General features: G+C 50.4%; 1 protein-coding gene across 1 annotated transcript; it reads right to left on the bottom strand.

Moving 5' to 3' along the window:
- Positions 1 to 1,003: 1,003 nt before the first annotated feature.
- Positions 1,004 to 11,792, bottom strand: rab33a (RAB33A, member RAS oncogene family). The gene is made up of 5 exons (XM_086178843.1): positions 11,735 to 11,792; positions 8,619 to 9,188; positions 4,419 to 4,559; positions 3,893 to 3,973; positions 1,004 to 3,821 (listed from the first exon to the last, which is right to left on the bottom strand). Exons 2-5 carry the CDS (start codon positions 9,033 to 9,035, stop codon positions 3,597 to 3,599), a joined length of 864 nt encoding a protein of 287 aa, XP_086034969.1. The 5' UTR covers positions 9,036 to 9,188; positions 11,735 to 11,792; the 3' UTR covers positions 1,004 to 3,596.
- Between the last annotated feature and the right edge of the window lie 537 nt (positions 11,793 to 12,329).

The following is a 12,329-nucleotide window of genomic DNA, read 5'->3' on the forward strand; positions in this document are numbered from 1 at the left end:
CGAGGAGTTCCAGGTGGGGGTGGGAGCGCATCAGGGATCGACTCTGAGACCCTTCTGGGTTGCTATGGTGATGGGCAGGCTGACAGATGAGGTGACATCTCCATGTGATGTTTGCAGATGATATTGTGATCTACAGTAAGAGCAGAGAGCAGGTGGAGGAACATCCCGAGAGGTGGAGGTATGAAGAGGAACGGTGAGGCTACAGGGAGTGGAGATGAAGAAGGTGGAGGAGTTTCAGGGCTGATGAAAAGTAAAGGACAGGTACTGCAATGGAGGGACGGGTGGAGAAGATGGAGGTAAGACCCACCATGGCGTCTGGTTTGGAGAAACCGAGGAGAAGATAGCATGCAGAGCTGGAGGTAGCAGAGGTGAAAATGTGGAGGTTCCTCTTTGGAGTGAGGAGGATGATGAGGATCTGGAGGTCTGTCAGAGGGAGAGCACATGGTAGATGTTCAGGAGATAAAGTCACATTGAAATGGCTTGGACATGGACAGAGGATGGATGGAGAAGATCTGGGTAGAAGGATCTTGAGGATGGAGCTGCCAGGTAGGAGGTCCAGAGAGGTTTATAGATGGAGGCAAAGAGGACAGGAAGGTAGTTAGTGTAAAAGGAGAGGGTTGGATGGAGGCGTGTGATAGGTTGTGGACCCTGAAGTCCACAACCAGAATAAAAAGGCGAAAAACATCATTTCATATTTTGAGTGAAACCCATGTCAGACCCAGTCGACCCTCGGGGGATGAGAAGGTCCTATCGATCTCACTGGCAGCGGAAAGTGAAACACATTCAATCTAACATCTCAGCCTCCACTGAAGAACGATGACTTCAAGATGATAATCACTTTGCTTTCCAGCGGAAGGATCCTTGTTCTCTCCTCCTCAGGCCCCTGCCGCCAACCCGGCCCCCTCTCCGGAAATCCACCGCTGGGCATCCCTCCCCTCCCCACTCGGAGCTCGCTCTTCGCTTTTACTAAATGATGTCTGATACCGCCAGTGCACGCCACATCTTTATCTTAAATCTGTTTCTTTTATTTTATTTCAATTTGTAAGGATGACGTCAAGCTCTGGATTTAGTGGTGAGTCCCGTTTACAAAACACAGTTTGCAGGATAAATAATAGTAAAAAAAAAAAAAGAGATACATTTTAATATGCCCCCTACCGAAGCAAACGACGGATAATTATAAACAAATAAAGCACACATTTTTTTAGAATAAATAAAACATTTGTAAATAGAAAAAAAAGGGGGAACCCCTTGCAGAATGTGCTAAACTCTCAGACCTGGATTAAATCCACCTTTGCACTGGTTACTCGTGTTCAGGAAGTGAAAGCGATGCTTCATACATTAGTTTAGAAAAGGGTTGCTTATTGGTGGAGTATTGGAGTATAAACCTAAATAATTGGATTGTCTGCTGTTGTTACCTGAAAACACCTTTAACCATAACAAAGGTGGTTTGATCCAGATGTGGGAAGTCAGTGGAGGAGGACCCGCATCTTCTCTTCCAGAGCAGTGTCTCCTAAACCCATCAGATCTCATCCGGACACCCGGACAGGTCTGACCTCCACCCCTTCTCCCCGCCACGTTTGATTGGACCAGAGAAGGCGTCAAATAGCGACATCCCCTCCGTCTGATGGTTCCACACCAGGAGAAGCACCTCGCTGTTGCTTCACTTTGACTTTTTCACATTTCTATTCGTTTAACACAAAAGGCCACGTTCTCGGGCAGCTCTGAGGTCCTGTGGGGATTCATTACAACACAGAGTACACAGATACAGTAAAGGTATTGCCTAGAAGTACTTTTAAGATGTTACCTGGTGCTACCAGCTGAAAGTCGTGTTTTTGAAATGGGAATGATCTTATCAAGCCTTAAGATAAAAACAGAGAATGTGGCTCCATGTAATGTCTGAAGCATCCCAACATGATCTACACACAGGTCGCAGAGGTCAGTTTCCCTTCCGCCCTGCAGGAAACTGTGTTTCAACCAGGACCGAACATCTCACTCACAAAGGGGCGAACGCTGGGACGCAAGGAGAGCACAGAGGATGTATTTACAGCGGGAAGGATAAGGAATGGAAGAGGGCAGGACGGGTCCTTTCTGAGGACTTCAAAACCACTGGCGGCGAGTACTTGACAGTAAAACAGGTTTGGTATGAACACACTGCCCCTGTCACTGGTTTGGCAAGTATTTCATTATTGGTTTTGTCCATGTTGTGTGTGTGTGTGTGTGTGTGTGTGTGTGTGTGTGTGTGTGTGCTGAAGATCAAGCCTTGGTGGAAAAAGGCCAGTCAGGATGTTTTACCTTCAACCACGAGTTTAGTGAGCAGAGATGCATTTAAAGGTGTGGTTTACACGTATAAAAAATGGCGACCCCAGCAAAGAACGGGTCGGGAATGGTGACTCATCTGAGCCGACGTTAAACTCCTCAAAGTAACTAAGTACCTCACCCTGGTGTTGCTGAGTGCCGTTCCTGCAGAAGTTTTTTTTTCTCCCCCCCCCCGTGTCCATTTTCTCACAGTGAAGTTGCTCTCGCGAAAAGGATCGACGTGAAGTTGCACGATCGTTTGGACGCTACGACCGCCAGAGGCAGGATTTTAAGGCAACTGTACGATGGGAGGCTCGGTTGTTAGCACAGGGATCTGAGATTAGAGCTAAATACCACTGGAGGACCAGACATGGAGGTTCCTCTTTGGGCGCAAGGAAGATGAAGAGGAGGTTGGAGCTGCCAGACAGGAGGTCTAGAGGAAGACCTGAGAGGGAGTTTATGGGTGGAGGGGAAGAGGACAGGATGTTCGTGGGCGTGAGAGGGGTTAGACAGAGGCAGGTGATTGGCTGTGGGTTGGACAGAGGCAGGTGATTGGCTCAGCCCAAAGGACTAGATGAAGACTGAGGGGGGAGGGGGGTCCATCCACCTGCCTCTATGTGCATTCCCAATCTGCACATACAAACCCTTCAGTAACAAATACCCATTGCACGCCTTCTGCTCCTTCTTGCCCTTCTCAACCTCCTCCTCCTCTTCCTGGAAACCACCAGATATCTGATTCGCTTCCATACGTTCGAGTGAACCCAAGAAACGAATGCCAATGCAGCAACAAGGCAAATCCTACAGCCTATTTGAATCCCATCTCGTCCTTGTGTTCCACATGACGGCGGAAGCTCAAACCAAAACCAAATATTTGATGTAAGCCCCCGCCGTGTGGCCGTCCCATCGTGAAGAAGACTCACCCGGTTTCGGCGAATAACTGTCTGATAGCGATGACAGTGACTATTATAACTTGCGTCCTACCTTCTGGACGCGGGCAGCCGTTTTGCTAAATCTGTATTAAAGTGTGAATGAAGGACTATTATCGAATGTGTCGGCTTCGCGGCCAACTTCGCGGCTCTCTGCTAGAACACCGATGATGTTTGGGTCCGGCGCTCGAGCTTGTCGACCCGTTGGTCCCGGCGCTCCTCTTCCGCCCAAATCGGTCATTACCTTTGACATAAACTACATGTTTTGCTTCTGTGGCTCTCCCGTTATCCCCTTCCTCCTTCTACTCCTGGACGAGTCCAGCTACCCTTCCTTCTCCCTCCTCCTTCGTCCAACCACCCTCTCCGGCCTTTCCTTCAACAAGGACAGCTATTCTTCGTATCAGTCTGTTGCGTGAGCCGAACCCGCCCGTCCTCCCGCTCCACGTCCCTGTAGAGCAGGGACTTCTGAGCCTTCAGGCGGCACGCCAAGGACATGAAGATGGAGTCCACGTTCTGACTCTCCCTTGGGTCCTTTGCCGACGTCTCGAACAGCAGCATGTTGTGCGCGTCGGCGAACTTGAGCGCCATATTGGAGGGCACCTAGGACAGATGGCAAACCTCGGAGTCAGGCGACAATGAATAATAGATAGAGCCCCGTCCGATGAACTGACCTGTATCTGGTCAACCAGGTCACACTTGTTCCCCACCAGGACGCGAGGCACCGATGCCGAGACCCGGTGGCCGTTGCATTCCTGCAAGAGGAGAACCGTGATGAACCATGGTTGGAGTCGGTGTTAAGAACATGGTACCTAAAGAAGGATAAATCTGCAGTGGGCTTCCTCATGGTGAATTCAAGAGGCATCTCCTTTAAGTCCTACTTCAGTAGAAATCTTAACTGAAGCTTTTTTGTGGACATCACAAGTTCTTCTCCACATCACTGAACCAAGAGCACAAGCTCATAGTTCCAGCAAGTTCTCTGGGTTGATGATCAGTGCCTGTCCTGTCCTACCCTCACGACCCCTCTGCCTCTATCACACTCCTGCTTTCCATCTCTTGTTCTCTCGCTTTCAACCCCGGCTGGTCGAGGCAGAAAGCCATCCACATTGAGCTGGCATGTGAAGCTTCTCTGATGAGGGCGGATCAGATATCTAGTACATTTAGAAAGTAGTAGGTTAACTTTAGTTCTCGGTGACCCACCTCTATCCACGTCTGCAGGTTGCGGAAGGAAGTCATTTTGGTGACGTCGTATACGAAGACGACCGCGTGGACGTTGCGGTAGTAGTGTTCCACCATGGACTTACGAAAGCGCTCTTGACCCGCGGTGTCCCACACCTGCACCTGGAGATAGACGGTAGAAATCTGCGTTATGTCTCTACTTCTGACCGTAAACACGAAGCAGTGGATAACTCCAAAAGACAAACAAAACCAAACAGTGAAATGAGCAGGAACTGGATGACATCTCTCACAAATGTATGAACAACGAAGATAAACGATGATAACTTGGTCAGTGAACAGTGTGTCGTTGGCTGACATGAGTGAGTTCTGTTTCAGTCCACTACTGCTGCTTCCCTTTGAATCCTTTGCATCAGAATCAGAATCAGAATGCCTGATTTATCTCCAAGGGTAAAATTGCTTTTTGTTGAAAGCAGCTCCTGCCACAGAGTAAAGTGGGGAAGAATCAAACTAGAACGCTATATAAATATAGAGATAAAATAGCGAGTGATAAAAATAAAATAAAAAACTGTAAAGTTCATGCAAGGCATCTTTATTGGCAACAAACCTATCTATTGGAATGCTGTAAATCAGCATTTCCAATAAGTGGCTGCAGTATCTGGTGGACTGCAAAGACCAATTTAATTCAATCTCCAATTAAAGGAAGCCATTCTCTCAGCTGACCATCACTAAAACAGCTCAGCAGCTCAGTGAATCCCAAACAGGGACGGTTGTTGCTCCAAAAACCAGATTTGTCGTCTGGATACTCTCAGCCGTGAACTCGGCCTGGCACTCCTAACACCGGGTTCACATATCCAGCATCTGAGTCACATCTGGACCCCGATGGCGTCCGACCCACGCCGCCGCCGCCGCAGGAGCTCTGTTTCTACAGCCAGTTCTGCTTTGACAACGACTATCAAATACATCTAATTCTTCAATGAAATGGCCCCCAGACGAGGGAGGTCAAATTCATTTCCTCAATTTCAATCCTGGGAGTATTCCACAGCTCAATGTGAACGGTTTCCTCCCTCACAAAGGTTCAATCTAGGTCTGCGAACAGCCGAAAAAGCAGGAAAAGTTTTGCTCAAGCCAAGTCGACAGAGGAGAGGGGGGCAACCGACTGAACGCCATCACATCAGAATCCGCAGAAGAACATCAGAAAGTTAACTGGAGCTGTGCGAGGGCGCCGGTGGGGAGGGGGGGGGCACCAGGCCAGATCACGGTCACACCACAAACGGCACTGCAGGCTCTTGTAACTGGGTCGAGACTTCTCCAAGAAGGTCTCAGTCTGCTTGTTTTGGTAGACTACCCTCACCCTCACCCATTCATGCACAGATGCCATGCTAGGTGCTAACCAGGCTACCAGGAGGAGCAGGAGAAGCAGGAGGAGCCGGGAATCGAACCGGAGCACATCTGAACACACTCTTGACATACAACCATCAGCCAGTAGTTTGCATCCGGCTTCTTTCTGGACTGTGGGAGGAGAATGTGGAGAGCACCAACAAAGAGCATACATCTCTGCACAGAAAGGCCCCAAGTTGCCCTCTGGATGGGAGCTGAAAATCTTCTTGCTGTGAGCTGAAAAATCGCAATAATCCCACTCGTGACAAACAAGTCTAACCTTCCCTGGATTTACATCTCCTCCAAATGGAGGAACATACGGCCTCAGGGTGATGGTGATGGAGGGCCATGCTAGCCTAGAGCCGGGTGGACAAAGAGAAGCGGTAATACCCACCAACATAGCAATTACACGACAGCATCCTAAATAATCGGTCATTCGTTGTCTGTACAGATTGAACTGCACTCAGTCATGGCTGGAATGGAGCCTATCCCTGCTGTGATTGGGTGAGAGGTGAGGTTCACCCTGGACCGTCCAATCACAGGGCCACATATCAAGACATACAAATATTCACCCTCTCACTCACACACCTGGGCATTGTAGGGTCTCCACTGAACCTCCATCATGTTCGGACTGTGGGAGGAACTTAGAACATGGAGACTCCCCACAGGAAGGAACCCTGTGGGAATCCAACCAGGGACCTCCCTGCTGTGAGGGCGCGGAGCTAACTTTTGCATTTTTACTAAAAACAGCCATGCATCTTGAACAACCTCCAAATAAACCCATGTATCCGTTCCACTGAACTCAGAGAAGGGACTGTTTCTGCGGTTCCTTGCCTGCAAAGGTATTCATCCCATCATCTGGGGGAAAGCTGGACTAATGATTACTCAGCAGATCGGTTGGGCGGGGCCAACACCGTCACCATGGAGATGCAAGAACAGCAACAGCAGCTGCACCCCCGACCAATTACAAGTGATCACCCGGACGGTTTTCAGCCAATAAAGAACTGAAAGCGCTTTTTACCTCCGGCGACCGGCCGTCCTCAGAAACCAGGGCCGGCGTGCGGAGGGTTAATGTCTGAGCCCAAAATAGCTGAAAGGACTTCACATTCTTAGATGTGCCTGCTCCAGGATTTCAAACCAGGGGAGAAGTTTAGAGTCGTGGATGGCGGCGTGCGGACTGACGTCATAGCAACCGGCGTCTGTGTGAGTCAGCGTTGGGGGGGTAGACGGGACGGTCTGCGGAGACACAAAGGGGAGCCAGGACGGGGGAGGGGGAGTGTTTGTGGAGGAGCGTCCAGGCCCAGCGGGGAGAGGGAGCGCCGAGCATTAGACAACAGGATGTGGAGGTTGGCATCTTCCTTTGGATAGGGGAACCCTGGTGATTAACAAGAGCTTCATCCCATCATCCCTCGTATTCTCCTTCCAGATATTCTGCTTTCCAGTTTCACCATTAAGCGCAGGTGACCTCGCCCACAATGTATTTACCTCCCAGGATTGGACATGTGGGTGGAAGGCTTTCCATCACAATATTAGATCCATCCATCCATCCATCCTCTGCCGCTTATCCTGCACTCAGGGTCGTGGGGGATGCTGGAGCCTATCCCAGCTGTGATTGGACAAGAGGCGGGTTCACTCTGGACCAATCACAGGGACACATACAGAGACATCCAACCATTCGCCCTCTCGTTCACACATCTGGACAATGCGGGGTCTCCGGTGAAGCTCTTGGATGTGTTTGGGCTGTGGGAGGAACCCGGAGAACCCTGAGGAACCCCAGGCAGACACGGGGAGAACATGGAGACTCCACTCAGGAAGGAACCTTGTTGGAATCCAACCAGGAACCTTCTGGCTGTGAGGCGGCAGAGGTAACCGCTGCACCAGCGTGTGGATTACAAATGCACTCATGTATAAAAACAATCCATGACATCATATCCCAGAAGGTTTGGTGATAAACCCTGCAGTCCATCAACAGAACAGGAAGCCTTCTTCACAAGATCATGTGAAATATCCAGCTATTAAAGCGTTATTTCTAAAGAGGTCATAATGTAATATATATATATATGACGAATGTGACATTCCCGTCCTTGGTGGGCGTCATGGAAACCGGTGAAGCAGCAGGTTCACATGGTCACAGACGAGCCTCTCAGAAGATGGAGGCAGACCAAGGTGTCTGCGTGACCTGGAGATGACAGGTGAAAGGATGCATGTCTCTACATCTGTCCCTGTGATTGGCCGGTTCGGGATGAACCCCCCCCCCTCTTGTCCAATCACGGCTGAGGTAGGCTCCGGCTGCCCCCTCGAATGAATGAATGAATGAACAAATGAACGTCCCAGACAAAAGATGAGAGCTCATTTAGAGACAAAGCAGCAGCTTCTCAGCATCCACAAACGCTTGTTGGAGTCTGACACACTTTACACGCAAATGATGGACAGACAGAGGCTTCACGATGGTGAGAAGTTTCCAGGATGGAGGGGTCAGAAGGGGGGGGGGGTGGATGGAGGTCTGAGAAGATGCCAGGTGTGTCTCCAGGGGTGTGCGGACCCCTCATCCGACTGTCACACCCACACTTCGTGATTTGGCAGGTCAGGCTTTTGCCCAGAGATGTAACTAAGACACATTACAAAACATCTCTCCTTTGTTTGCATCGTCTGCTCACCATTTCATCTCCTGCAGGCAGGAGGAGGAGGAGGCGGGGGAGAAAGAAGAGGAGGAGGAGGAGAAGAAAGAGAAGGAGGAGGAGGAAGAGGAGGAGAAAGAGAAAGAGGAGTATGGGGATGAGAAGAAAGAGGAGGAGAAGAAGAAAGAGGAGGAGGAGGAGGAGGAGGAGGAAGCGCCGCCGTTACCTTGATGGTCTCCCCCTCGATCTCCACCGCCTTCTCTCGGAAGTCCACGCCGATGGTGGCCTCGGTCTTCTCCGGGAAGCTGCCGCCGGTGAAGCGGAAGGTGAGGCAGGTCTTTCCCACGTTGGAGTCCCCGATGACGATGATCTTGAAGATGCGCGTCTGGATGCTGAGCTCCAGGGAGGAGGCGCACAGCTCCGAAGAGGATCCCAGGCCCGGCGCCGCGTCGCTGCCGCCGCCGCCGCCGCCACTAGCGCTGCTCGCCCGGCTCCGGTGGCTCCGGTGCAGCTCCATGGAGGACGTCAGGATGGTGACATTATCATCCGTCCGGTTCCTCCGCGTTCCTCCCTTCCCTACCCCTCCTCCTCCTCCTCCTCCTCCGCCCGCACGGCTCTCCTCCTCCGGGGAATCGTTGGTCATTATGCCGGAGGAGGCGATGCGCAGATCGGGATGCGTGTGCGTGCGTGTGTGCGTGTGAGGCGGAGTGGAGGAGGACGAATGGAGGGATGAGTGAAGGGAGGGGAGGAGGGAGGAGGGAGGAGGAGATGCTTCCTTTCAGCGGCGGATCGAGGCCTTAAAGGGCGAAGTGTTTGGAGAAACGACACCAATGAACAACTGCTGAGAAGGTGGTTCTTCTCAAAGGGTGGACGTGCACGAGATTTCATGGTTATGCATTAAATGTTTAGTATTTAATCTTATCCCCTGAAGATGTTTTTTGAACCAGCAGTTTTATGAATGCATTTAAATCAAGACCCCGAAGCAGGTTGATCTCACACTCTATGTGTCCCCCTCCACATGCAGGTCTGATGGTTCAGCAGGTGAACCCCCCTGTCCTGACTCTTCCCCACAGTCAGAACAAACCCTGTATCCTCCTGAGCAAGAACATCCCGACCGACTACCCGCGCTACGGCTTTGACGCTTGTTCATGCGACAAGATCCCAGAAGAACTTGACTCCTTGTGCTACAAAGACGTCCTTCCAGCCCCGGATCCCCCGGCGCAGTGTACCGGTACTCCCGATACTGCCAGATCCTCCGGGATCCCAGAAGTTCCTGTCTGGCTGTATCTTTTCCCTGCCCGCCTTCGATACTTCACTTAGTTTAGGCAAGAAGATCCTGGGGGACTCCAGAAGATCCTGGATTGTCTGACCGCGTCCACCCGCGACTTTGACCTGCGTCACACAAGAAGATCCTGGAAGATCTTGACTCCTTGTGCCACGCTGTCCCTGAGCCCCTGCCGATACAGGAGGATCCAGGAGGAACCAAGAAGATCCTGATCGCCTCCACCGGTCCCCTGCCTGACTACTACACTCCACCTCTAGAAGAAAGGCCTTTATTGTCACATGTAGATACATCGAGCACAACATCAGCAAAATATGCATTTAACCCATCATGGATGGACCATGAACAGGAGGCAGCTGAGGAACGGCGCCAGGGGAGCAGTTAGAGGTTCAGAGTCTTGCTCGACAAGAGCAAGGCAAGGAGGAACCAGGAATCCAACCAGTCTCTTGACCGAGTTTACTCAAGAAGATCCAGGAAGATCTTGACTCCTTGTGCTACGTAGTTGATGTCCTTGCAGTCCCTGACCACACACAGGCTCACCTTTGACGCTAGTTTACACAAGAAGATCCCAGAAGATCCTGACGCCCGTGCTACGTGGCTAGCATCCTTCCAGTCCCCAAACCTCCCCCCGAGCCGCTCCCTTCTCCCTGTATAGAAGTTTGAAAAAAATCCGCAAAAAGTGCTCCAAAAATAAATCTATTCTACAAATTCCTTTCAAAAATGGCCGCACAATAACATATTTGTTAACAAGTATCTCTGGTAAGCATCTGAGGAAGAATGAAAAAAGTTGAAAATAATGTTAAAATTCTATTCTGTTCTAAAACGTTAATATGACATGATATATCTAACAAGAGGTGCAAAAAAAATAAAGGAGGCGTCAATCACATGATCATTCCCTTTAACATGATAGCTAACACATAGCATTTGAGGAAGAGCCTATGTTTGCTCGAAAACGTCATGCGAGAATACGCTTTTTTGTATTATATGTAGAATAAGTTATCTTTATTTTTGGAGCCCTTTGGTTGCACGCATTTTTTTCAATCCACAGGGCAGCGGATGTGCGTTTTTGTTTTTTTTTTCCTTTTTCTAGCCCTCCTCTCCGTAAACCAGCTCATCCAAACATCGACGATGAGCCTCCAGTGCCGACAAAATGGCCGCCATCATTGCAATCGGGGGATCGGTCCTTCTCCAGCCCTCCTCCTCATCAACACCTCAGATTGATTTACGATCAAAGTGTTGTATCTCAACTTTCTAAGCGTGTTCTCTGTCTAAGGCATACCGGCCTGAAGTGAACACGCGGCAGGAATGCAGGCGCCGAGCTCGGCCGGTCCAGGGCAGAAGGTCAAAGTAGTGCCATGTGATCCGTTCGGCCGATCGGTCGCATTCCGGCCACCGATGTCCCGGACGCCGAAGAGAAGGCCCGCCGAGGAGTCGGATTCCAGGGCGGATTAAGGTAAAGAGATTTGAAGCGGTCCTTCAGAGCAAACCCCCCACAGCGTGTCCTGGTGTGTGGTCCAGCTGTCGCCCCTCCAGACCCCGCAGGGATACATGGAGACGGACTGGATGGAGGATGAAGGACTGGAGGACAGGCTGAGGACACGCAGTCATCAACACCTCTTCGGTTGCACCGCTGCTCAGGTAAATATAGAATATCTGGCAGGGTATCTGTGACAGCACTGTCCTTGATCTCGGCAAGAAGAAGAAGAAGAAGAAGAAGAAGAAGCTTTATTTGGTCACATTCAGTCACACACAGCACGAGCGGTCCTCCAGATGGAGCCGTCATGGAGGAACCCTTGAGGCTCGGCGTCTCGCTCAGCCGGACAGGAAGAGCTCCGAGGGAACGTTCGGTTCCAAGACGAGCGCTCAAAGAGCCTCCGGAGGGAAACATGACAGAGATATCTACCGCCGTCCTCTCCAAGGTCTCAGGATGGAGGTTAAATCAGGCTGGGAGCATCTCAACAGGGATTTTATCAATAAAAAGACGATCTTAGCATTTGTTTTAAAACTGTCATTTCATTCTGCCTGTCTTTCTGTATTTATATCATGAAGTTGCCACTCACCGTGATGAATGTCGTTTGGCGATGCGGAGACAGGAGATCCTGCTGCTTTGCCTCCATTCTCACTCTGGAGTAAAGACCACACACACACACACACACACACACACACACACACAATGCTCTGAACAATCCCCACGACACAGACACAATCTCTTCCTCACAGACAGTTTCTCTAAGAGACACACATAATCTCTTTGTGTCACTCACTCACAAACACACACACACACACACACATACACACAGACAGACACATCGGTGGTGCATGAACAATCCTCCAGCTTGTGTCTGACAAAGCTCCCTTCTTGCTCTGTCAAAAGGCCGTTTGTGTGGAAGCGAGGCTCAGTGGGACATTCACATTCTGGTGAACACAAACCAACAGTGAAATATAGCGTCCATTTGCATACAGACACACACACATACACACACACAAAGTTAAGAGAAAAGAAACAGAAATCCTGCCTCCACAAAAAAAAGGGGATTTGGTGTCATAAATCTGCGTGACAACTGTCATCTAATCAATCTGTCACTCGGATTTCTTTCTTCTTCTTCTTTGTCGGGCTGCTCCCTTCAGGGGCCTCAGCCAATCACCTGCCTCCAT

The sequence above is a fragment of the Fistularia commersonii genome, chromosome 31 (genome assembly GCF_037954325.1).
Source record: "Fistularia commersonii isolate RoL2024-O1a breed Wild chromosome 31, RoL_Fcom_v1.0, whole genome shotgun sequence".
NCBI classification, from domain to species: Eukaryota; Metazoa; Chordata; class Actinopteri; order Syngnathiformes; family Fistulariidae; genus Fistularia; species Fistularia commersonii.

What these genes read in the sequence shown, in the direction of transcription:
- rab33a (XM_086178843.1), bottom strand. Translation starts at nt 9,035, where the DNA reads ATGACCAACGATTCCCCGGAGGAGGAGAGCCGTGCGGGCGGAGGAGGA. An exon ending in TCGAGGGGGAGACCATCAAG is followed by an intron (nt 4,560 to 8,618) that starts GTAACGGCGGCG and finishes GTCTATCTCCAG; the next exon opens with GTGCAGGTGTGGGACACCGC. An exon ending in ACCTGGTTGACCAGATACAG is followed by an intron (nt 3,822 to 3,892) that starts GTCAGTTCATCG and finishes CATCTGTCCTAG; the next exon opens with GTGCCCTCCAATATGGCGCT.